Source organism: Sander vitreus, chromosome 5 (assembly GCF_031162955.1).
Source record: "Sander vitreus isolate 19-12246 chromosome 5, sanVit1, whole genome shotgun sequence".
Classification (NCBI taxonomy): domain Eukaryota; kingdom Metazoa; phylum Chordata; class Actinopteri; order Perciformes; family Percidae; genus Sander; species Sander vitreus.
Window position 1 is genome coordinate 5,956,466 of NC_135859.1, and position 26,531 is coordinate 5,982,996.

The 26,531-nt window shown below is 43.6% G+C and overlaps 1 protein-coding gene across 8 annotated transcripts in view; it reads left to right on the top strand.

Annotated features, from left to right (window-relative positions):
• The window catches only part of ncor2 (nuclear receptor corepressor 2), a 104,989-nt gene that overhangs the window by 59,961 nt on the left and 18,497 nt on the right, over nucleotides 1-26,531 (top strand). For 4 of the 8 annotated variants that reach the window (XM_078250198.1, XM_078250203.1, XM_078250197.1 and 1 more), the window contains exons 12-28: nucleotides 1,980-2,158; nucleotides 2,877-2,931; nucleotides 3,017-3,115; nucleotides 6,584-6,750; nucleotides 8,561-8,721; nucleotides 9,807-9,869; nucleotides 14,758-14,900; nucleotides 15,081-15,222; nucleotides 16,741-17,155; nucleotides 19,196-19,316; nucleotides 19,813-20,104; nucleotides 21,055-21,102; nucleotides 21,434-21,598; nucleotides 21,761-21,897; nucleotides 22,749-22,848; nucleotides 23,013-23,123; nucleotides 23,900-24,003. In XM_078250198.1, the coding sequence (XP_078106324.1) occupies nucleotides 1,980-2,158; nucleotides 2,877-2,931; nucleotides 3,017-3,115; nucleotides 6,584-6,750; nucleotides 8,561-8,721; nucleotides 9,807-9,869; nucleotides 14,758-14,900; nucleotides 15,081-15,222; nucleotides 16,741-17,155; nucleotides 19,196-19,316; nucleotides 19,813-20,104; nucleotides 21,055-21,102; nucleotides 21,434-21,598; nucleotides 21,761-21,897; nucleotides 22,749-22,848; nucleotides 23,013-23,123; nucleotides 23,900-24,003 (2,502 nt within the window). The remainder of the gene's footprint in view (nucleotides 1-1,979; nucleotides 2,159-2,876; nucleotides 2,932-3,016; nucleotides 3,116-6,583; nucleotides 6,751-8,560; nucleotides 8,722-9,806; nucleotides 9,870-14,757; nucleotides 14,901-15,080; nucleotides 15,223-16,740; nucleotides 17,156-19,195; nucleotides 19,317-19,812; nucleotides 20,105-21,054; nucleotides 21,103-21,433; nucleotides 21,599-21,760; nucleotides 21,898-22,748; nucleotides 22,849-23,012; nucleotides 23,124-23,899; nucleotides 24,004-26,531) is intronic. The other 4 variants (XM_078250200.1, XM_078250204.1, XM_078250199.1 and 1 more) reach the window with 3 other exon arrangements.

Genomic DNA, 26,531 nt, shown 5'->3' on the forward strand with positions numbered 1-26,531 from the left:
GGTTGTCTGATTGGGTTGAGTGTCCCACACGCCAAGGTTGGCACTGCTACCAGGGATGAAACCGGAAGTCTCTGAGCTAGTAGAACAGAACTTAATTAGAGATGCCCCCGAGTTTGTGCTGCCGATACCGATTGCTGATCACCAATGAACCAAATAGACAGATAAGCGGCCAATACAGATCATTTTGTTTTGTTATAGCTGAATTACAGTATAGGTCCGTTTGTCAGCTTTGTAGTGTATTGGGATCTCCACCAGGTGGCAGCGTAACCTGTGGCCATAGAGAATGTGAAGTTAACATAATTTATTAAATTGCGCTTTTGTGACTGACTGACGACAATCAGCTTGTTGTGCTAGCCTCAGCACGTGTTGCTAACGGTGTACAGCTAATATAAGTGTGGGCGGAACTCATGCTTGTGAAATTAAGAATACTGAAATCGGCGACTAGTAAGCATTTTTAAGCATTACTACCAATCTCCCGATTGAGTATTTTTACTAAATATTGAACCATAAACATCGGCGGCCGATCAATCGGAGCATCCCTAAACCTTAAAATGTAATATATATGCAAATGAATTGAGAACACACACAAACACACAAAATATATTTATGAATATTATATTTATGAATATTATTTAATTTCACTTGCAATACTTAGTATAGTAATAAAGACAATAGGAACAACATCATAAAAACACAGCCTGCATGAATGTGACTCAAGCCTTCTTAACGGCAACATAGTTTTGTTTCAGAGGCATATGCCACTCAATATTGGCATATAATACAGCTGTTATACAGATGCTATTGTATGCCACTGGAACATTTGTAGTAGCTAAGCTAGCAGGGCCAGCCAAAGCTAAATACTAGCTCTTTAAGGCCACCACAGCCCAGCAGTAAACACTGCAGCACAGCTGCTTTCAATTGAAATGCTGCCAAATCCTTGATAGTTTCTGGTGGTTTTCACGGCCGGTCACTTTTTTTTTTTACAGTCAAACCCCCATTTGTCTTTCCTCTGTTAATAACACGGGTGGTCGGCACATAGCATCAGCTGTTGGTGCAACCGTAATTATCGTCTGTGTACTCGTCCACTATATACTGTAATAGTTCTATGATGAAACTAAACTGTGAGGCAGATAATGGTAAACGTCAGCATAGGATACAAAATCACATCCATGTAATAGCCTGCAAATTTAGCAGCTTTTGGTGAAGTTTCAGTGTCAACACGTGTCAGTCTTGTCTAAGGAAAGATTTTTAGCAATTTTCCAAGCCCACTGAGGAAAATTGGCTTGGCTTGACTTCATACAAAAACTCACACATTTTACGCCCAATTGAAACCAAATATGGCTACCTGATTAACGTACACAGTTAAGCTACTTTCAATAAAAAAAACAAAAAACATTATACATCCAATTATACTTTTCATGAAAATTGCAAAGACGTTGACTGACCTCACCAGATAAATGTCTTGCTTATCATAGATAAGATAGATAGTTTTGCTAGGCTTGAGATGTCAGACTCTTACAATGTGAGCCACTGCTTTCAGTGTTAAGAATAAGTGGTAGAGGCCCAAGCTCTGAGCAGACATTGCCTTGACCTGTTCCTCTAATGTCAGCCTGGTCCCATTAAGCTGAGCAGTGTGTCCAGTTGGGTTGTCTTTTCTCATCTCAAGAAATGCTTTCTACCTTCCTACCTCCTCAAGACATCACAGCGAGATATGATCTTTTTTTATTAAAGATTTTGTAATGGTTGTAAATTGAAGAGCGACAGGAAAGTGAAAGTTTACATTTGACATGCCTTAGCCTGCTAAGCCAACGGGACACCCTGAACTTCGTCTCCTGTCTTCTAAATCTTGGGCAGGCTTCATATAGTGCATGTCAACATGAGCACCATGTTGTCAGACAGTTTCCCTCTCGAGACCAACCCACTCACTCCAGGATGTTGGTTTCTGTGTGTGTCTTGTGTGTGGCATTTGTGTTCGCCAGAACACAGAGAAGCAAATGCGGCAGCTGGCGGTCATCCCTCCTATGCTGTTTGATGCTGAGCAGCAACGCATCAAGTTCATCAACATGAATGGATTGATGGATGACCCCATGAAGGTGTACAAGGACCGGCAGGTTATGAACATGTGGAGCGAGCAGGAGAAGGACACTTTCAGAGAGAAGTAAGCACAACACTTCAGTAAAGTCACGATGGACATAATTTCTTCTTCTTTGAATAGAAAAACATCTCCTTTTATCCTTTCCTAGCAGCTAGATTGGCTTTCGTTGATCAAATATGCACCTAAAAATAGTTTTTGACAGTAACATTTTGGCATTTGGCTTTGGCATTTTGCACCTAGAATGCAATGTATGAGCAGTAATTTTTAGCAAATCCCATATTCTCCTCCAGCTCCATTCTCATTTTGCAAACAAAGTGATCGAGAGCTTCTTTTTAAGCAACAAGATTAATGGTATGTCTTGTACTCCCTGTAAAGTATGTGTGATGGATAAAGGGTCAGCCGGTTGTTGGTAAGGAAGTGACTCTTCCCCTTTCGTGAGAAACAAGAGGAGGCGTTTCAGGCTGCCAAATTGGATCAAACCCACACAGTGAAATCAGTGGCTTTAAAGTCTACCCTCATGCAATAGGAAGAGCGTCAGTTTCCTTTTCTAATAACTTTGATCCCAAACATTCATGAAGATTTGTGATTTAGTGATTGGCTGGTGTAATTTTTAAAATATTAGATGCCACGTTTTTCTTGATTTAGGATTAATGCAATAGATGTAGTATACCTCTAAGATAAAAAAAAAATGAATAAAAAAAATAAAATCATCAGCAAATGCCAATGATTTTGAGTCATTCCATTAGCAGGTTGCTAAATTGTCCTTGTTCTGCTCCCACAGGTTCATCCAGCACCCCAAAAACTTTGGTCTGATTGCGTCTTTTCTGGAGAGAAAGGTATTGATTAATTTTCTTTTTCATGTGTATTTCTGGGTGATCAGTCATGATTGTTAAAAAAACCCTCATCTCTTTCATGTTTCAGACGGTGGCGGAGTGTGTGCTCTTTTACTACCTGACCAAAAAGAATGAAAACTATAAGAACATAGTGCGGAGGAACTACAGACGCAGAGGAAGAAGCCAGGTATTCTCACCTTTCAAACTAATGGTTATAAAAGATCTCTACTTTACATCAAGACCCAACCACACAACAAGTTTTGTAAGCCTGAAAATCTTAGGGGCCTCACTACAGTTATTAAAAAAAAAAAAAAAGTCTCCTTTTGCTATTGCTAGGCAACCAAAAAGGCAGCTGCAATCACTTAGCTAAATACCACTCGCTAGTTGGCGAAAAACTTGTTTTCCATTTCAGCCATTACCCTTCAGCTCCAATGCCATTCTCTGTTGTCAAACAAGTTTGGCAGGAAAACCCTCTATTAACTCCCCCCTATTGTTCTTTTGTACAGTCAATGTAACATTAAAAAAGCCACTGATTTTATTCGGTTGGACACCAGAGACATTTTTTCTATGTGGAATATTGAATATGTTTTGACTTTGGGTGCACAGTGCGCTGTGCAAAGCATACGATGGAGATAAACGCGAGGTATCTGGCGCACTAAAAGGATTTAAACTCTTTGAAAACTACTGAAAACGGGGCATTGAATTGGTTATAATGTGTCCTGTATGCACAGCCCTAATCTCACTACCAACACTGGAGCTCTAGTGACTTCTTTACAACACAGTGAGGTAGTCTAAGCCAACGAACTCCCTTGATGAATAGTTCAGAAAAACGCCGAAGGTCATACAGTTCACTAATCAAGTGCCACAATTTGCTCAACCCCATCATGTCAGCACTATTTCCATACTGACTTTTTATTTATTTATTTTTTTAAACACAGGTCATTTCTATTGCTAAAGAGCTACCAGTTATTACTTAGCCTCAGATCAGGTGCTAGCTGTGAAACTTCATGGTGGCGGGCGCTAAGGAAATGGCACATTCATTTTCTGGCGACCTTTTCCTGTTGGTACAAGGAGGGTGTCTCTTCATCTTTCCTGAATGAACCTCCGTTCATTATCTGGCGCTTTGCTCCACATCTCTTGAGTAGCAGCTAGCATTAACAGCTTGCAGTCACAGAGGGAGGTAGCTACAGAGGATGAACAGAAAGTGCAGTGCTATATGTTAGAATGACTGCAAATGCAAATGGAGATTACATTTGGCGAGATGGAGGGGATAAGTAATGGTTTAAGGCAAATGTTAATGTGTTTCCAGCCTTACTGAGCCTTTTTTCCCTCACAGGGCTGTGGTGGGGTGGCTGCTCTGCTGTTTTCTTTAACTACACTTTCTGCAGCACTGGCCCTAGGTCAGCTTGAGGCATATGTAGACGCAGTGCTAACAGATCTTTATAGTTTCGCTGGATAGAGATTATTAGGCTGGGGGAAGGGGGAAAAAAATGAACTGCAAAGGGAGGGAAAGGACATTAGTGATATTTTGCAGGTAGCTCCTGTGAAGAAAAGGTGCATTTTGTTCTTGCTCAACTCCCTGCCATCTTGCTCTAATCTCGCTTTATTTTGTGGTCTCATTTCCTGCTCATTCTCTTGCTCTCTCTCTCTCCTAACTTTGTCTAAATTTGCATCCTTTTTATGTTCCCTTGCCAGAAACCACTTGTAATGTCTTTTTATAAAGCAGATATGTAGTAAAAAGATCAACAAAAGTTAATATTCTTTGGATGAGCATTAGCCCACAGACAGCAACTGCAAATACTGCAAATAATAAAATAAAGTAGAAGTTCTGATCAGTTTAATTAGGTTTGCTTGGTCAATATTAAGCCGTTTTGAAGTTTTTTGTGGTCGTACCGAATATCAGTACTAATCTGAACTCTAGCCCTAAAAGCCCAGACAGACAGGAAATTGGTAAGGAAGTGGTTCTGGGTGCTTAAAGAGCATATTTCGGAACTTTCGTATCCTGTTTTGTCGATGCAGAAAATGAATAGGAGTTTTGAGGTTCGTATCTATTCTGTACTTAAAACAAGTGAAACAAAGTTCTTCTCAAATGTCAAAGATTTGTTTTTTGCAAACATCATGGTGGTCTGTTGTGTTATCTCAGTCAGACATCATACCATCTGCAGCTGTGTGCCAAACGTACATTTGTCTGAATAATGTTTTTGTTAGTGCCTCCTCCCTCACTGTTGGCAAACAGGCAGAAAATGTACATGGTTGTGGCCGGGTTTGCTCAGTGGGTAGAGCAGGTGCACATATACTGCATGTCTTCCCCCTCTCTCTCCCCTTTCTCACCTAGCTGTCCTGTCAAATTAAAGGCAGAAAAGACCAAAAAATAATCTAAAAAAAGACTGCAGATGTGAAACTGTCACTTTCTATAGTGAACAACATTGCAAAATGATTCAGGTGGTCCTTTTTTATGTTTGTGTCCACTAGTGCTGTCAGTTAAACACGTTATTAACGGCGTTAATAACGTGTAATAAAAAAATTGACGGCGTTAAAATGGGTTTGTGTTAACGCCGTCAATTTTTTTATCGCAAGATTAACGTTCTTTTTGGCATAGCAAACTTTGTAGTTTTTTTCACATGCTGTTGCAAAAACTAGGAACGTTAGAAAAACTACAACACCACACCGGATCTAGCTAGACCGGAAGCAAAACAACAGACACACTTGTTTGGGCTTGTGAGCTGGCCAAAGAGTAGTACATACCTGCAAACTAGTCGGGGGTGGCGGGGTCCGAGATCCGGTGCTAATACGGCACGACCGTTATCTACCGGACCGAATAGCAACGCGGATTTCCGTGCCTTATTTAGGTGCCACTTAAATGCCTGCGCTTCTCTCTGATGCTCCGAAAACGGACGTTAGAGGGAACTGAAACATCGCCGCACAGGACGCTAGTCAACACTACACTTAGCAGCAGCTAACGTTAGCCTACCGTTAGCTAGCAGCTGGAGTAAACACGGTTAAAATGCTGACAGCTAAACGGTGTGACTGTATTTCACTGGAGAGGATTCTAACGCCAGACTGTAGCGGACTCAGCCTCGCCAGCCTCATGGTGCATTCAAAGTTATTGTAAAATACCCTTTTCCCATCCAGTGTTTTTTTTAGATCAACTTTTTATTGTTTTATATTTTTTAACATGAAGAACAGACAAATACAATTGAACAAGGTGCTCGGTTTATATATAATTATTATATATAATCTCTCTCTCTCTCTCTCTCTCTCTCTCTCTCTCTCTTTCGGTTCAGGCACCGTTTTAAAAGTAATGTTGTATCATGTTGATAAGAGCATTAAAATGAGAAAAAATAATGGGGCAAAAAGAAATCAAGGGACACAGGAAAAATGTGCAATTAATTGCGAGTTAACTCAGAATCAGAAAAGGGTTTTATTGCCATGTACGTTTTTTAACACATACAAGGAATTTGTTTTGGTGTCGTTGGTGCACGTCACACTATTTTAATTGTTTGACAGCACTAGTGTCCACACATTGAAGTGTATGTGTCTAAGGTACATTGGCGACAGGAGAGGTGAGGGTGTTTGTTGGTAAGTCTGTGTGTCCAGTTATGTGGGATTATCTTTGTAACCGAGTGCCTCGTTGTTTCCGTCTTCTTCGCCACAGCACGGCCAGCAGCAGCAGCAGCAGCAACAGCAGCAGCAGCAGCAGCAGCAGCAGCAGCAACAAGTGCACCGGGGCAGCCAGGAAGAGAAGGAGAAGGAGGAGAAAGAGAAGGAGGCAGAGAGGGATGAAGAAAAAAATGAAGCTGAAGACAAGGAAGATGGAATGAAGTGAGCCACTTTTTAATACTGACTAAACCTTCCTGCAGAAATCGTGTCATTTGCATCGAACACTTTCTCAAAGTCTAAACATTTCTGTGCGCTGCAAAGAAAAGTTAACCTGCTGATTCATTGGAAAAGCACTCTGACGGAGTGAGAGGAAAAGGTGCTGCAGAGTGAAAACATTTCCTCCACATTGTATGAGCCTGACCCAGTACAGCTGCAACAATCTTCTCACTTTCCCCATTTCGCCAACACACAATTTAGAATTGTCCCAGATCAGGCTTCTGCAAATGGAGTAGGAGTAAGTTTTGGCTAGGGGGAGCGGATCTGGAAATCCAATCATTCTGTAACCCTTGAGCTCTTGCTCCCTCACCTCCAGCCAGACTTTCCACGTACGGCAAATTCAAGTGTCCATTTGTTCCCGCTATTAAAACTGCTGTTTTCCTGTTTATCCGTCTCCCCTTCCCAATAGGATGCCAACTGTCGGTTTTAAAATTCTGTGCTTATTTTGCTAGTCTGGGTTGTTTTTGATGGGGAAAAGAAGCACTGTGATTAACCTCGCTGCAAATTTGAAATGTCAGTGTGTAAGGAGGAGTGTGTGTGGGTGGGCGGGTAGCAGCAGCGGTGGAGGAGGGGGATGTTTTCAGGCACAGTGCCAGCAAAGGATGCAAAACAAATGGAATATCACTGCTTTCTAGTGCCTGGAAATGAATCGAGGTCATATGAGGTCAGGCTGTACACTCCAGTACTTTTAAGTAATAGCATGTCATATTTATTAGCAGCCGTGTCAGATTAAAAGATGATGATGAGGCATTGCTTACTGCCCCCCTGCTCTGAGGCGAGGCCAGGGGACTCCGGGACTGCCAGCACACCCTGCTGCCTGCCTGTCCCTGCCACAGCTGACTCGCCTATATTTAGAGTGCCACCGGCTCCCCTCAGCAAGATTAATCGTGCTGGGTGAAGATGAATGGAGGTGCAGTTGGTTCAAACTCAGTGGCTGTCTCCTGGCATGCCATTGTGCTGACACTCGATACATTATCTTGGGGAAAAATAAGAAAAAGCAGTGTCTGTATACACGTTCGCATTTTGTCTTTCAAGTTTGTGTTTCAGTCTGCAGCATTCTATCGTCACCTGTCCTCATGCAGACGAACATGTCTGTACCTAGGTTTGTGATGGTGACGTGATGGCGATTGACGTCATTTGAATTTCGTTTTTGGGACTGACTGAACAGCAGCACGGCCCATTCTGCGTCTGAGAAAATATTGTCAGTTTTATTTCACTAGTGAGATCTCCCTGAGCATACAGACCTCTATAAACCTCCCACAGCTCAGTTATAACGTATAACTTGACTCAGCCACACATTTCTCTGTTCTTGGCCGAGATGGACAGCAAAGTGTTTCCACTGCATAAATTAGCGAGCGGCTAGCGGTGAATTTCAGCCTGCATGCACGTTTTTTTTTCATCGTAACATTGTTGAAACAGAGCTGCAACACGTGTCTTTCAGTTTAGTCAAAGGCATTTATTTTTAAGGATTCTGTTGTCTTACAGTATTGAAAAGCAAAAAATCCGAATCCCAAAATTAAAAGCCAATAGCTACCCAACAAACGAATAGTCAAATATTCAGGTCTAGCCCCAAATAAAAGCACTGTGTTTTTTTTGGTCTAAATTATTAATATCAGTGTCCTGCAATGCTGCCCAAAAACTGGCACTGGGGACTGTGTATAGGGCTTTGACTCGTATGTCAATGAGCCAGCATATGTACACCTTCGAACACACCGTGTTTTCCCTTGCTGACCGTGTTGACATTTCTCAAACACAGGGACGACACCTCTGGAGAAGATGCAGAGGACAAAGAGCCCACTGTGGCTTTCAAGGGTCGACGCACAGCCAACAGCCAGGGGCGCCGCAAGGGCCGCATCACCCGCTCGATGACCAGTGAAGTGGAGGAGACCACCACACCGCCACTCAACAATGAGCTTGGTTAGTCTCAGCTGCACTGCAAACTAGTGCTAATTTGCTCCTCTGTCCGGTGTTATTTTATCATTCAAATAAATTTAGCATGTGCAATTGGAGAGGGAGATGTGGGTCAAATCGCAATAATGCCATCGCAATATCAGACATGACAGCATTACGATAATAAAAAAAAGCTAAAAGCAATAATGTAGGACAACATATTTTACAGCTAAGGTTTACAGATAAGAATTTCACTACCATCACGCAGGATTGACTGTCACCTTTGATCTAGTTGTGGCCTCCTGTCTCACTCCACAAGAGGGCACCGTTGTTCCTTTTGTCTTCATTCATTAGGGCTTGCACTTACTTTTTTGCCCAAGTGACACTCATAAATGGCATAACGACAAATCAATACAGTAAAATGTGTGCCTGCATGAGTAATGTAGTTTTAAATCCCATCTGTTGGCAAAAGACAAAAGTTTTATTTAAGGACAAAATATTCAGTGTGTCAGCAGTGTCTCTCCCCCCCCCCGCTTAGCTCTTTGTTTCCTCGCAGATGGTAAGTCAACCATGCACACACTAACACTCTTGCTGCAGGCTCTCAGGGATTTTTTTTTAATGTTTCAGCAGTTGTGTGTGTATATGCGGCAGTCGCTCCCGCAGCGCAGGTTTAGTCACAAGGAATCCCCAGGTGACACCGTTTGTTTCCCTACTGCTAGCAGTGCTAGCTGGCCCACAGTGCCCTTCACAGGTTCATATATATAGAGAACACAGAAGCACCGGCTCCCACTCCGCTGTCTGACAGGCAGGGCCAGGGTCGGCCTGGCGTATGGGCTGCGCAGGGAAAGAAGCCAGTTGTTATGTCTATAATCATTAACTGACTTCTCTCCTTGGATTTCCTGCTTCCTCCATCTAAAACAAACAGTCCCTAGCGACCCACGCTGCAGTGCCTCACTGGCAAGCAGCACAAGCTACCCTGCCCCCTACCCGCTTATTCTAATTCTCTCTCTCTTTCCTTTCCTCTTGTCAGTCACTCCCTAACTGACTTTGTGACAACTGCCCACTCCCCCCTCCTCCCGCCCTCTCTAACTTGGTGGTTCTCTATTAAACAGCTAATCTGGAGATGAATGAGAGCTCTCGCTGGACTGAAGAAGAGATGGAAACTGCCAAAAAAGGTAATATAGAATAAACCTTTTTTTCTCCATGTGAAGTATAACTTAATTCCATTGCTGTGTATTATAATATGTAGAGTCTGCAAAGGAAAGAACACTAGCGGCAGCTCAAGCATTGTTTTTTTTTTTTAGGCATAGACAAGTGATTTCCTGTTAGTGAGGCAGCAACTGCCACGTGCTGCTAGGTTGTTTCTATGCGTGTATGTGTCAGTCAGTCTGGACTGGGTCTGTTGCTCTTTGGAGCTCTCTAGGTCAAGGCAATCCTGTCTTTTTATCAAGCGGGCTGTAAAGTCTGCCTCTTATCAGCCAGCCCCTGCAAATGCAGCAGTCATTAACTCAACCTGTTTATTGTCTCTGACTGAAGATTACCCAGAGGCCTATGGCTGAGTCACAGAGGTCACTGACATTGTGCCCATTTTCCTAGCACCAGCGCTGTGTGTGAGTGTGTTTGACAGTGTTTGTTGCGTGCAGTCCTTGAGTCTCACATCCTGATATGAGCCCCTCACCTTCCCACTAATCTGTTTGCACCAGATTCGATCTGGTTCTTTTCTGTAGATTATTTTTTAAAATCGTCTTCTTAGGTGGCTTAGTACTATCTTTGTCAAGTCCTGCTTTCTGTTCTTGACTCAACAATTTCATTGCAAGACGGCTGCATTGTGGCCATTCGTAGATGTGTTATCTTGCTTTGTGTAACTCTCAGTTCTGCTTCTGACTAACTTAACATGTCCTCCCTTGTAATCAACAGTGGATAAAGTGCCTCTTGCAAGCAGCTATCAGCAGCTTGAGCGTGGTATTGAAACCACATTTGGTCATCCTTTATCGCATCCGTCTCATGCTGTGTGTCTGTGTGTGCGGTGTCTCCTGCAATTTCGGGTTTGTGTTTTGCGATAACTGGCGCTGGACTGGTTTGAACACAGTTCCGTGTAGTAATCCTGGTTAATGTCTACAGTTCCATTCTCCTGCAGCGGGATTAGTAGGGCTCTCCATCCCAGAGGATTAGCCTGGCAGCTTGGTGGGAGCAGGGCTTCTATGAAGGGCTTATGTAACCACAACCACAGCACCCCAGCTTCAGTCCTGAGGGCCGAAGAGGAGGAGCTGCTCTTGCCGTTTTTCATCAGATCTAACAGCCACCCTCACACCTGCCAAAAGGGATTCCTCCCCCCCAAGTATTGAATACACCTGTCAAGGTGCTCTCCCTTGCAGGTGCTTGACATGTATATCTTTTAAAGAGGCTTAGGTGTCCTGATGCTAATGTGTTTACCCCCTTGAGCTAAACAGATCCGAATAATGGCATTTATAGTGCCTGGCAGGACATCGGCATTCCAGCAAGGCAACGCCAGCCAGCGCTGCCTTCGAGGATGGCATTGCCACACTCAGAGATAGATCACTCTTGTTTTCGATGCTCATACATGGGACAGCCAGTCTTTGTAAAGCCTCTCTTTTAAACCCACTATGTGTGTGTGTGTGTGTGTGTGCGTGTGTGTGTAAGATATGTGTAGAAAAAGGTTGTGTCTGTGTGCACTTGGTCCAAGCAGTGTGTGTGTGTTTGCATGTGCGCCCTTCTTGGCTGGCGTTTATGTAAGTGCACTAATCTGGCAGGCTTTGCTTGGGTGCAGGCAGTCAGGCAGCTGGATAATGGCCCCTGCTCTGCTTTGCTGAAAGAACCCATTTAAAGGAGCAGCAGGTAGAGAATGGCACATTATTTTTTTTTCTGTCTTTCTCCTCCACTGTTGCTCTATCTCCGTCTCTCGTTCTGTCCGTCTCCCTCGGATGGGAGATGGCAACGGCCCAGATTGGCAAGAGCTGTGGAAGATTTGGCAAGCGCCTCTTTCCCCCACTCACTTTGTCTCTCCCTTCACTCTGTGTTGTTATAGACTGGAGAGAGGTCACATTCAAGATGAAAAGCAGGTCAGTCAGGAAAAATGTGAAAGCCTTTATGCTTTCTCATGGTATCAACATCAACTCCCCCCTCCTGTCTCTCCCCTCTTCTCTCTTTGCTTACTCCCCACTTCTGTATCCTTTCCTTTTCTCCATTGTCTCTCTGGCTCAGTGGCTCTGCTCTCTCTCTATATCTTTCCTCTCTCTCCGGGCTGCTCTCTCTTTCTCTGCTCGCTGTTTACTCTTGGACTGCCTGAGTATGTGTTTGCGTCTGTGTGCTCGAGTATTAACAAGAGAGACAGAGAGAGAGAGGGTTCGAGTGAGTGTTTACTCACTCATGCGTTTGTGTGTGTGTGTGTGTGTGTGTGTGTGCGTGCCGCGGTGCCTGCTGGCAGACTGAGGTAGGGGGAGGGACGGACCGAGTGAGGGAGGGAGGGGAAAAAAAAAAGAGAGATAGAGGAGAGATCAGATGAGGGGAGAGAGAGGCTGAGCACATAGCACCGCCCCACAGTCCCACTTTCCTGTGGAAGTCTTCCCAGACAACCGCCATTGGGGAGAGACACGGCAAAGAAGAACAGACCAGCGCTCACCGAAGCACAGGGAGTACAGAGTGAGGGAAAAGCAGGGGAGAGGCCAGGAGCATGTGCTGTTTTAGAGCATGTCAACCTGACACCGGCTCAACTATCAAGCCAGCTGGCAGGAAGAGCGCAGAGTCTGAGCTGTTTTCATCTCCTCTGCTTTGGATCGGAAGGCCCAGCCCCGAAGAGCTTCCCGGCTGGCCCTGTGGAGATCAGATACTGTAATCTACTGCAGGGCCACGAGGCAACGGCTGGAGTGACAGGCATGTGACAGACAGGAACAACCACTTTCTGGCTGCACCAGGTGTTGATTGGACTTTCTCTGGGAGGAGCTAATGGAAATACAGTGTCCTGATTGGCTGTGAGGCTACCATCTGCTTCAGTATCGCTGCTGCTGATTGGATGTTTGTTCCATGTGTGTTGCTCCAGCAACTAAGGCCCCAAGTTAACCCGAGCTGCTTAGGGATTGTGCTTTGTGTGCTTGCATACATACGATGGAATAAACTGGATGTAGCTAGCGGTCATAACTAAGTGACCTTTGACTTTTCAGTAAATTACTTGCATTGTTATTGCTTCAGGTTCAGTGGATGCAGCAACGTGTTTGTCTTGCTTGTTTGAATGGGTGTGCAATATTATGGCACGGTTTGTGTCGTCGTTTGTCTGAGCATGTTTGTGTGGAGGGATTTTGACGTGAAGGGCAGTCTACCCAGTCCTCCCCACTCGTGAGACGGCTGTAAAAGGTTAATAGTTGTCGGCCATGTGTCTCAGTCCTCTTGGAGCAAGTCGGACTGGTCGGTCCTCTTTTCTTCCTTGGAGCAGCTGTCCTAGCAATGCCTTTTAGTAGCAGCGATGAATATTTCAACTGAAAAACCTCTTTACACTTGACAGGTTGTAGGTGTGCAGCAGCTTTTAGACACCAGCAGCTCAGACCTGAAGATCACCTCTGCTTGTTATGGCAGTTCTTTTTATACTGGCATTCATAAATTCTCAGCATGACAGTGAATATTATAGGTCTTCTCACATCTGCTGGATGAAACACAGCTTTAGCAAAAGTGTATTTTTTAATCAGTAGATAAGTGTGACAGAGACTTTTCTGGGTAGTTTATCATTTGTAGGTGACTTGTTGATATGTATCTTCATATCTTGGTTATGAGTTGTCCACATACATAAATATAGCCTTGTGAATAATACCCTAGAAGTTAAACTTGTCAACTAATAGACCAGCTTTTATTGCCGCTATTACTTATTAATAGCATTATGCAATAGAGCGCTGATTTCAGAGTCAGTCGCTCTGATTAATACGAAAGTTGAAATTACAGAGCTGTAAACAGCTGTCCCTTCCTCTCCTTTGGCTCAGACTTGTGCTTGTTGTCCTACTCCCTCCATTAAGCGATGAGATGCAGAGACCTCTGAACCCATGTCCAAGGTTATCCCAGGAGGTGTTGGCTCTGTGCCTGTTAATAGCACCCACCCCTCCTCACAACCCTTTAAGAGACCTGTCCTGTTGCCAGGGCCTGTCAGACTGGCACAGGAAACAAGTGGGTGGTGTAAGCTAAGCCTCTTACAACACACACTGTTAATGAGCTGCCTTTAGCTAACAGCAGACTCTGGGGGGGGGGGGGGAAACACCAGTGCAAATTCTATTCTTCACTGACTTGCACTTACACACTGACTTCACCCTAGTACATCTCCTCTTTTAGCACACATGCACTGAACGTGTGTGTGTGTGTGTGTGTGTGTGTGTGTGTGTGTGTGTGTTGACAGGTTGATCTATCACAGCTCTGGCCCAGCGGGTGCCTGTAGACTCTTGTGTAAGGACAATCATGTGGTTGACTGAGTAAAGGACCAGGGTTTCTTGGAACTGGGTCACATCAAAGTCAGTCAGAATATGGCACCCAGTGACCCCAGTTGAGAGAGTTGGTGATGTCATTGGTATGACTGACTATTCAGCCACCTCTCCCCTCTCTCTTACTCCTTCACTCTGTTTCTCTCTCTCTCTCTCTCTCTCTCTCTCTCTCTCTCTCTCTCTACTTAGGAATCAAATGGCATCAAGCCACGCTGCTGCTGGGAGAGTGGGACTGTCTATGTTGCATTGTGAACTAAACTCCCAGGCTGTGCTACAGTTTTGACAGCTGTATAGAGACAGATGTTTATGGCTATTGACTTACCATAGAGAGACTTCCATACTGTGCACTTGAAGAGATTGTGGTTGGAGATATTGATTATGGTACATAAACCAAAATGGCAATTACATTTACAATCTTTACAACAATTGCATTTTACGCAGCATAGCTTCCTTTTTTTTTTTTTAAACAACTGCATAGAGAATATCATTTGATATGGAGTAGTCGTGCAAGGCCACATGTGAACCATGTCTGGCTGTCTTTGTTCCTGTCCTATCCTAATCTCTCTGCCTGTCCATCTGTTAATTCCAGGCCTTCTCCAGTATGGTAGGAATTGGTCTGCCATCGCCAAGATGGTGGGATCAAAAACCGTGTCACAGTGCAAGAACTTCTACTTCAACTACAAGAAGAGGCAGAAACTGGATGAGATTCTGCAGCAGCATAAAATGAAATCGGTAAGCACAGGGACAGTTTTTGTAAATATTTGCTCCACGTGATGCTGACAAAGGAAAGTCATTCATGCTTTTTGTGCACAACCAAGCCATAACATTGTTTCTGTTTTATCTTCTGAAGATCTTATCTGAAGATGTTTGTGCCCCGGGCTGTTTTTATTTAGTGTGTTTGTTTTGACCCAGGAGAAGGAGCGAAAGGCCCGCCGTAGGGGCAAAGCCCTGCAGAATGAGGAGACCAGTGCCCCGTATACAGCAGAGGAGGAGGAGATGATGGAGGGTTCAGGAGCCAGTGGCAATGAAGAGGAGGCCCCTGAAGATGGAGAAGGTACATCAGTTTACTTCTCTATACGGTTTGATTTTACTTCCATTTATCAATTGAGGGGTTTATCTTTTTGAGCATTATAAATCTTTTACAGTTTAAAATAGACTGCCGTTTTATTTTGGTGTATACTAGTTGTTGCTGTGTATCTGGTTTATTTTGTTTATGTACTGAGTAAAGCAAAATGGATGCCTTTACAGGGCTAGATAATATGTACAATGCCTGTACACTATTAGGTTCAACTATACCATTACATGCAATCAAATATGACCGATCTACCACAAATACTACCTTTTTATGAAGCCTATAATGGCCAGTTGTTTAAACATTCCGAGCGGTGTTTATTATTGAGGTCGTAGTTGGTGGTATTGTAGTGGACTGCATTATATTGAGGATTTATAAAAATTTTAACCCCTCATATTTGAAAATGGGGTGGGTAAAACATTAGAGACACCTTTCGATGTAATGTAGTTGAGTTTATTTATGTTTATTTGTATAGGAATGTTGCATAGACCTATGCCACACACCACAGGAGTCATAGTGTGAGCTAATTTGCAATGCACATCCTTAGATTGACCTTTAGTTCAACACCACCGCAAACTACAGTCTTAATAATACACATATATTTAAATGAATACCTCTTTGACAGTGTCCGTCAAAACTCAACAGTATTATCTTTGTAATGCCAGAATCTATGGCTGAGCTGTTGTATTGGATTGCATTAGATTGTTCAGGTATAGCCAGTGTTGGCGACTTGGCGGCTAGATTTTGCGACTTTTCAGACCCTCATAGCGACTTTATTTCTAAAAAGCGACTAGGGACAAATTTAGCGACTTTAGACCACCAGGGAGAAAGCAAGCTATATTATATTGTAATTAATTTCCATTCATGACGCTCAGAGTAATCGCAGTCCACGGCTCTTCTGCCAACAGCACGGGGTCTCTCTCTCTCTTTCCTTCGGCCGTGAGCAGCAGGCAGTTAGCCAACGCAGCCACTAAGCTTTATGCAAATGAGACATGGTGACGTCAGTAATGTGCAAATGAGTATATGATGTAATTTAGCGACTTTTGGAGCTAGTGCTAGCTACTTTCATTGGGAAAGAGTTGGCAACACTGGGTATACCTAATAAAATGGCAGCTTATATAATGCAGTGTACCAGCGAAACTCTTTTAGCTCCCCGTTAGCTTGAAGAATCATGTTCAGCAATGACAAACAAAAGCATTCTGAAAATCCTGCTGTAGGTTGTTGATAGAAGTAGACTGTGTAGACTGCACTTTATCAATGTGCAGAAGCCTCGGGGGGCGGGGGGGAATTTCGTCCGTCATCCCAATTGGTTTTGTGTTCCTCCTTATTGTACAGTGAAACCTGATTAGGTAGAAGACTGGCACTGTGAGGAATCTGGTTTAGCAGAAAGAGGTGGGGAAAAGATGAAAGGGAAAAAAAGACAAGGAGATACATGATTTACAGTGTAAGCCCAGTCTTGTCTTCTGATCTGCGCTTCTTTTTGTCCTCTGTCCCTGCCAGGTGGAGCCAACAACAGCTCTGACACAGAGAGCTTGCCCTCGCCACACTCATCAGAGGACAGCAAGGCTAAGGAGGAAGGCTCAGGCAGGTCCAAGGCCAGCTCCAGCACCGGGGACAAGGAGGCGTCCGGGTCAGACATTGGCCAGGCAGGGGATGAGAAGCCTCCAGTCAAGGAAGATGGAGAATCGGCCATCAAGCAGGAGATAAAGACTGAGACAGGGGAGCCCAACAAAGAGCAGCTGCAGCCAACACCACCCAGCGATGCCATAGATAAAAAACCTTCTACAGCAGAGATGGAGGAAGTCAAAAGCTCCACCAAGAGCTCCAAGAAGCACCAAGGGTCCCGTGGGGACAGTGACTCTAGTGCCACTTGCAGTGCTGATGAAGTGGAGGAGACAGACACAGACAAAAACAGGTAAGAGCTTGTAGCAAGAGAAATAGTGGAAATAAGATTGTTTTTCTCAGGTATAAAAAAAGATAAGAACATGAATTTCCCTTCTTTTTAAATTAAAAATGATGTTATACTCTATATATATATATATATATATATATATATATATATATATATATATTATACAAATGACATCATTGGGCCTGCTTAAAATTCTTAGTGTCAAAGGGCTTCTGGTTTTTGAGTAGTGGTTTACTAGGTGTCCTACTCTGGTCTACCACAGCAGACATCAGAAAATAAAGCAGTGAGGGTTTTGAAGTGTTATTAGTTGCCTAGCTACACTGTACAGCAGGGAAGCCATATTTGGCAAGCCACTTGTGTGTATACAACAGGTTGCCATGTTGCTCTTTTCTACCAACCAGAGAGTTTATCTGTACTTTGTATGAATGAATATATATATAGTGCATATAGAGGGGTGTGTGTGTGTGTGTGAGAACTGGGTGTCAAAGTGCGTGGGAGGAGTGATTAGTCTTGTTTGCATGGTATTTGTTAAATTTTTTCCATGACAGCAGACTGCGTGTACTGGCAGAGCTGGGGGAAAAGCAGCTCTCTCTGCCAAAGCAAACAAAGGGAGGGTGTGTGTGGGGGTGTGTGTGTGTGTGTGTGCGCGCGCGCCGTGCATGTGTATACACACTTTTGTGTTGTTGTGCATTAAAGTGTGTGTCTGTCTGTGATTCAGAGTATAGTGTGTGCTTTCGACAGATGTGTGAGACATGGATATGGATTTTTATTTGCAATTTGTTTCCACAGTCTCAGGCTCTGTCAACACACATCCTACATACACCGAGCAGCCACAACATTAAAACCACTGACTGGTAAAGTAAATAACATTGATTATCTCTATTCAATGGCACCTGTCAAGGAGTGGGATATACGGGTCAGCAAGTGACCAGTTAGGTCTTGAAGCTGATGTGTTGGAAGCAGGAAAAAGTGTGAGGATCTGAGCAACTTTGACAATTGTGTCGGCCAGAAGGTTCAGAGCATCTCCAAAATGGCAGGTCTGAACCGGCAACAGGGCCATGGGCACCAAAGGCTCATTGATGTGCGTAGGGAGCGAAAGCTAGCCCGTCTTGTCTGATCCCTCAGAAGAGCTACTGTAGCACGAACTGCTGAAAAAGTTAATGCTGGCTATGATAGAAAGGAGTCAGAACAAACAACGCATCGCAGCTTGCTGAGTATGGGGCTGCATAGCCGCAGACTGGTCAGAGTGGACATGCTGTCCCCTGTCCACCGCCAAAGGCACCTACAATGGGTATGTGAGTGTCAACACTGGACTATGGAGCAACGGAAGATGGGGGGGCTGGTCTGATGAATCCCATTTCTTTTACATCATGTGGATGGCTGGGTGCGTGTGTGGTTTACCTGGGGGAGAGATGGCACCAGGATGCACTATGGGAAGAAGGCAAGCCGGCGAAGGCAGTGTGATGCACTGCTGGGAATCTTTGGGTCCTGGCATTTATGTCGATGTTACTTGACACGTACCACCTACCTAAACATTGCTAAACTGTTGCAGACCAGGTACACCCCTTCGTGGCAACGGTATTGCCTGATGGCAGTGGCCTTGTCCGATCCATGGAGGCCCCACCTTGCAACTCGCAGGACTTAAAGAATATGCTGCTGCTAATGTCTCGCTAATGACGGGTTAGAGCTGTTTTTGGGCGGCACAAGGGGGGACCTACACAATATTAGACAGGTGGATTTAATGTTGTGGCTTATCGGTGTATATCTCACACACACACACACACACACACACACACACACACACACACACATCCCATGTATTCCTTCTTTTCTCCATATTTTGAATACTTAAATAGTTTAGTGAGTGAGGATTTGTGACTGTGCCGGTCTCCTGCGGGAATGGGTAGGCAGGCATGTGGAAACACAATCAGGACGTCTGCCCTCGTTTTCAGAAGATTTCTAATGCAATGCTGTATTTGGGATCAAGCAGGCAAAGAGAAGGCAAGAGAAGGCACTAACTTATTTCTGTCTCTGTGTGTGTAGAATGACTTCTCCACGACCAAGTCTACTGAACTACGCTCATGACGGAGTCATATCCTCCACACTGCAGAAGCCCATGGACCTGAAACAGCTCAAACAGAGGGCTGCTGCTATACCACCTATTGTGAGTCACTAGTTGAACTTTATGTTTCTCATTGTGTGTATTTTTCCTTTTTTCCCCCCTTACACATCACACAGCAGTTAAGTGAAGAGCATATCAACTTTTCCAGCCTTGGGAAGTGTATTTGACCCTGGTAGTGTTTTGAAACAGAAAACTGATTTGCCCATCTCTCTCACTATTGTGCAGTGGTATCAATGCTATCCCTGCCTCTCTGCTTACAGAGATAACAGTATAGCATGTGGAATTGTCAAGTCATGTTTGTATAAAATAAGCCAGCCAGATGCTGGGTGATGGGATAGATTGCTTTGTGGAGAAGAAATTAGATCCCAGGCATTAGTGATATTTTAGCTCACGAGGAAACAAGATATGTTTATTAGCTATCATGTTTATCTGATACTGTATGTGGCTAACCATATGTCAAATGCCAGGTATAAGTGTGCTTGTGTTATGCGTGTGGTGTGATTGTAACCTTTTTCTTTCCCTTTCATCCTGTGTGTAGATGCCAGAAGCCTCAATGCAGGGCAGTCAGCGGAGTGGAGGTGGCAAGGCAGTGCTGCCCCCCCACGCCCTGGCATTGTACCAGCAACAGATCACCATGGCTCATGGGGAGTCCTCTCAGGAGGTCAAAATGCAGCAGCAGCATCAACAGCAGCAGCAGCATCAACAGCAGCTTTCAGGCCAGCCAGGCAAACAGCAGCCCTACACCTCACAGGCAGACAGAGACAGGGAGGCTCTTCACAGCAGCAGTCCTCATATTCGCCCGCACAGCCCCTCCACCAGCGACAAGGATGGTACGCACACCTCCATCATGACAAAGAAACTTTTGTTGCCTACAGACTCAAAGTAGCCGACAAATCTGTTAAGTCACCAGTCATATTAATACTTCACGAGTCATATATTATGTAGAGAAGTATAGGATGTAAGCTGCAAAACTTACATCAAATATAGGAACCTCCCAGGATTTGTGTTTTTCCCATCCTATCATTTCCTTTCTGTATGATCCCTAATATTACTCTTCTGCTGGCTGTAGGTATGCGTGTATAACCTGGTACATTGCTAAAGTTGTCCATTTTAAAATGGGTATATGGAATCATGAGAAGAAGATTAGCACTGTAAATGAGGAGTCGTGTTAAAAAGAAAATGGAGGTTAATGAAAGTGCTGCATATTCTGCAGTTTTAGCAGCATTTGATCTAGTTTTACTTAGTTGGTCCTTGCTACATGCTCTAACCTTGAGTCTGTGTTCTCTAGTGTTTAGGGTATTCAAGTGTTTCTGGGACACTCGTGTAGAGGGAACTGATAAATGATCTGGTATTGCTATTGACCCAGAAGGGAATATAGTCTAGTTCAGTGCACTTACTGTGAGCATGTGGAATGTGAATCTCTGAGAGCACAGTGTAAGACTTTTAGCAATAGTCCAGACAAAGACAGATCTTTTATAACCAACTGGGCACAGCAGCTGTGATCTGTGAAAAGTACAGCGACCACTTTTTTCATGCATTTAAAAAAAAATAAAAAGGTTGTAAACAGCTCTTTATACAGTGCCTGACACAGAGGCAGGTGTAGACATATTTGCAGGCTACATGGTAGCTACTATTGACTAGCATTTGGCTGTTGGCGAATACACAAGTCACCTCAAGTGGTAAATATAGTTAAGTGTTTATGTAGTTACTGCATGTTTTTGTGTGAGAGAGAAAAGTCTGTGAGGATGCGATGATCTGTGGTGTGTTTGTGTCCCTTCAGAGCTGGAAGGCAACGAGAGGTGGTTACTGACCCTCCTGCAGGGATTAAGTAGGTTCACCCCTTGCCACACCATTCCCTTTTTAATTACACCTTAACCACACCACAGGGTGATCACCTCCTGTGTTGGATTTTTACTGTGTGTACTTTACAATAATTATTAGCAGTGGCTTGTTGTGTATGTTGGCGTATTAATTCAGTGGTGATATCACCCTGGCTGGGAAGTATCGCAAAGGGGCTCTCTATGCTCAATAGACAACAATGACATTGGTGTTGATGTTGTTGACAACAGTGACTGGTGGCTGAGGGACAGATTCTTGGATTAGTGGAGGCCTAGCTGAGCGCAGTGCTCTGGCCCTGACTCTGTGCGTTGTTGTTGCAGAAAGGTCCCGGGCTTTCTCTCCGCAAGGTGAAGCCAAGAAGCAGGCACTGGGCCCTGATGACCTGAGGACCTCCAACTTGGGTCGACCAGTGCTGTCCCGCTACCCCATGTCCCCGCGAGACATGGCCAAGATCAGTCACGACCAGCATCTGCTCCACTTCAACTGTGAGTCTTTTCTGTCCTCCCCGGTCTTTATATTCTTAAAAGCCTCAGTTGTAAAATAGATTATATATTGTATTAGGGGAACTTTGAACAATGCCTCCACTTTTCCTTCTGCCAAAACTCAAATAGTCAAATCTCAATCTCATAATCTCTCCTGCCTTCCAGCGTTCCAGCAAACAGGCCACCCCTCACTCCCTAATCTGCCACAGGACAGTGGGAGGCTAGCGGCAGTGAGGCCCCTCACCATGCCAGAGCCTCCGCCACTCATTTCCTCCACCAAGCCAGGAGGCTCCATCACACAGGTATAGCACCACACAAATGAAAACTAGGGCTTTTACTAGTTGGCGCACAGAAACCATGGAATTGAAAATTATTATTATTTTTGGGACTAGTACACTTTAATTTTTCTTTCCTGCAAGTTGCCATTCACTTCTACCACGCCTATCACAACTAATATTAAAGTCTGTTGCATCACCATAGACATGTCTTCCTCATTACTGTCTCTCCAAACTCTTATGCACTAAACAGTGCATTTTTATATTTCACAGTAACAGTTTTTTGTCAGATCGTTAATTGAACACAACGTTTCCTACTGCACCTGAAGGCATCTTCATTTCACAGAGAAAGAGAGAAAGAAAAGAGACGAGCGAGAGATATTGACTGTCATTGTTTTTTGGCTAAACATTTAGCTGTTCCCCAAACTCCCGGGCAGTTCAGGGCTTGTGTTTGGTGTTTTAAAACTTTCCTGTGGAAGGGATAGCGGCAGTGATGTTACTGTTTACTGGACGGGAAAACTCAGCGCGATGCGGTGTTGCGTTTCTCCATGCGCTTTTTTCTGCCATTTACTTCATCAACAAAGGGCTCTCACTAACTTTCAAAGGTTGTAAACTTATTTCCATTCGGAAGTAAACCCTTCTGCTTTTACCCCTTGATAAGTGCCAACTTGTTTTCCGTCAGAACAATTTGCACAGAAACCATGGAATTGAAAATTATTATTATTTTCAATACAATCCTAGTAGCTCACTTAGATATCCACCAAATAAAAAAAAGTAAGGCATGAATAAGAAAACCAACAATAGAATCTGACAGTTATTTTTACACTTGAGCAATGATACTGTATATCACCATTATGACCAAATACTTGTTTCTTCAGGGCACCCCAGTGCAGTTGCACAGCCCAGCTCATGGGTTGGACCATGGGAAGATGACCCCTACACAGATGGGGTTGTCCTGGATGGATCAGAGGAAAGTGGGTGAGTAAAATTGTTTTTTTGGGACTAGTACACTTTAATTTTTCTTTCCTGCAAGTTGCCATTCACTTCTACCACGCCTATCACAACTAATATTAAAGTCTGTTGCATCACCATAGACATGTCTTCCTCATTACTGTCTCTCCAAACTCTTATGCACTAAACAGCAGGTCCTTTCCCCGTGATAAAGCAGGAACAGTTGTCACCTCGCAGCTTGTCCTCTCAAGCTGACAACATGTCAACCCAGGGCTCGCCTCATGATAGTGCTGCTGGACGTGGTGGGTGGCTCAGTTCTTATTCTCTTATATTTGATTTCCATATACAGTAAGCTGGTGCTTTGCTTCTGCGTCTTTCCTTGTCCTGTGTCGTGGGTAAATATCAATGCATCTTGAAAAACGCTCCGATAAATTTTTTTCCAGGTTTTATTATTATTATTAGATTTTTTTTTTGCCAACAATCAAGATGCCCTACACCCTCTAATAACAAAGTCAAATCATGGGTTTTCCCACGTTTTGTTCAGCGCTGTCATGCTGAAAAGATTAACCTCTTCGGCATGACAGTGACCTGAGGTACTCAGCAAGGACCACACTGGAGTGACTTTGGGACAAGTCGCTGAATGTACTTGAGTGGCACAGGCTAAACTTAAATTTTATCAATTGAAAATCTGTGGGAAGTTGAGTTCACTGAAGCTCATCTAATCTGACAGAACTTGAGAGGATGTAAAGAATGGGAGAAACTGCCCAGTCGATGTGTGCAATGCTAGTAGCACTAGCAAACTCACCAGTGGTGGTACTGCCAGTGGTGCTTCAACAAAGTTTTCCTTTTTAAAATAAGTCTGGAGAACTTAATAAAGCCATGCTTAAATACATTTTATACGGCAAGCAAAAAAAAGTGATCGAAACCTGTAGCATTTGCTTTGATTCAAGCCGTGCTCCCATGTTGCATAACTTTTTTTGCAAACCTTTATTCCCAATTATTGTTAACATTGTGTTCCACTTTAACTACTCTTAATACTGCTTTCCTTTCTTATTGTCTTTACATACTATCTTTGCAGGTTCTATTCCAGCTGTTCAGGGGGGAAGTATCACTAAAGGCATCCCAGGGACCAGAATGCATCCAGATTCCTCAATCTCCTACCGAGGGGGCTCCATTACTCAGGTGAGCTCAGACCAGCAAAGTACTGTGAGTCTATGTCCTTGGTCCTTCTTAAACCTAATCTCTGACGATCCCAGTAGAGATTTGCTGTGGATACTTTTTTTTTCTACATAACTAAGCTGCACGGTGTACGCTTGAATAAAATTCAAGTCAATCCAACTTTGATATGTTTCAGAGCTCAAGTAACTTAACATTCAGAAAAGGTATCTGTTGGTTTAGACATATTTGATAAATCACTTTTTGTATTTATTTGGTTTGGTTTGTTGACATTCTTAGGCTGTTAGTTTTATAATGGAAAACTGGTGTTTTTACTCGTTGTTTGCTATGTTGGGTGTGGCAATTTGAACGTGAGTGCGTTTTTTAATATTCTGCTGACAGTGTTCACATTTGAGTGGTGCATTACGACATAATACTGGCAACCAGTTCTGTTCCCCTTTATTTGGAGAACCCCTGAACAACCTCGGAAATTGATTTAAATAAGTCGGTTAAAAATGAACCACTGCAAGTGAGCCATTATGTAGATTTAGGAGAGACCTGTTATAATAAATAAGATGCTGCTTGGCCCAGTGTTTCCCCTCAGATCACTGTGCAGGAGTGGCACACTCAAGGTTAATGTGAATTTGTCCAGAGGCTGATGGATGTAAATAGTGAACTGAAACCGACTCTGTGTTAAACTGTGTTTAAGGTTCATGGTAGTAGCAGCTAATGTTTCTGGTACACAGACATCCCACACACTAATTTAACATACACACTGTACCGCGTCTGTTCCCTCTTGTATTTATCTATTCACTCTTGACTCTGGCTAAACCCAGTCATTGATATGCTCACTGTAATATCACATCCCACTGGCATACACCAGAAAGAGTGTTGAGGGGGCTGTTATCCACCATGATGGATTAGTAACAAGAAGGTGAAAGTGATGAAGCATAATCATTGCCGTTGTAGAGGGACAGCTCATTTTTTGTGATCAGTGTTTCTCAACGGGGGGGCGTTCAGAGGATGACAGGGGGTGCTGGAAGCAATATTTTGGAAAGGGGGGCGTTGAGGTGCCTTTGGGGGGTGTTTGTTTGAAAGCTAGTTTAAACCAAAGATTCACAATAACAATACGTTTATACTTTAAACTACTTGCAAAAAACAGTGGTCTGCAACATTAAAACCTGCCAGTTTACAGCACTGCAACTGGACGAGACGGTGGATCATTACTCGTCTTCTCTTCTGTACTTCTGTCAGCTTTGTTCGGCGCAGCGCCGCGCTGCCTTCATGGAAACGGGACGTCAAAGCATCATATTATATGAGCTCCGTACTTCAGTATGAAGCTGCGTTCAGATAAAAAAAGAAAAGCAATCGCCGCAGGGTGGTGCAACATCCTGTTGCGTTCTTTAGCCCCCACAAGTAGACTTTATATTTCACAGTAACAGTTTTTTGTCAGATCGTTAATTGAACACAACGTTTCCTACTGCACCTGAAGGCATCTTCATTTCACAGAGAAAGAGAGAAAGAAAAGAGACGAGCGAGAGATATTGACTGTCATTGTTTTTTGGCTAAACATTTAGCTGTTCCCCAAACTCCCGGGCAGTTCAGGGCTTGTGTTTGGTGTTTTAAAACTTTCCTGTGGAAGGGATAGCGGCAGTGATGTTACTGTTTACTGGACGGGAAAACTCAGCGCGATGCGGTGTTGCGTTTCTCCACGCGCTTTTTTCTGCCATTTACTTCATCAACAAAGGGCTCTCACTAACTTTCAAAGGTTGTAAACTTATTTCCATTCGGAAGTAAACCCTTCTGCTTTTACCCCTTGATAAGTGCCAACTTGTTTTCCGTCAGAACAATTTGATTATAGATCTAGATTTGAATGAAAAATAGATTTGACTGTGAAATTGCTAGCTGTTTCTGATTGGCTACTGTTAGTGTTTGTAATACCTAATTAAAGTTTGAATGTTACATATCTAGTCGTTCTGATTGGCTGCTGTTATTTAAATTGAATGTCAAATGGTTGCATGTTTTTAAACACCTGTAAATATAATTTCTATTCACATGGCTTTTTTGATACCTGGAAAACTAATAAATATGTTGTTTGTCATTCAATTATATGATTTTTGATTATTTTTTTATAACAAAAATAATAGGCCTAATATTAGGGCATAATCATTAATATTCAGGGCAATTAGCCTACATCTTATTTGATGGGGGACGGTAAGGGACCTGGAAAATGGATAGGGGGCCGCTGGCCCATAAACCACTGAGCTAGATTAACAACCAGATTTGGCACTTTCTTAGGGAGTAGATGAGGATTGCTTTGGTCAGTGCCATTCGATCCTGTAAACAAACCCCTCCATTACACGAAACCTTACAAGCTTGGCCTCCAACCTTTAGCAGTCTTCTTGGAAAGGCTGCAACCAATAGACAAGAAATGTGATCTCAGGCACTACTGTGTCTCCTACTCAACCGCCTACCCCCGCTCTCAAGCAGTGTAGAAATATGACTCATACTCAGGGTACGAGTGATGTAACTCAAGGTTTGAAGCCTGTTGTCAT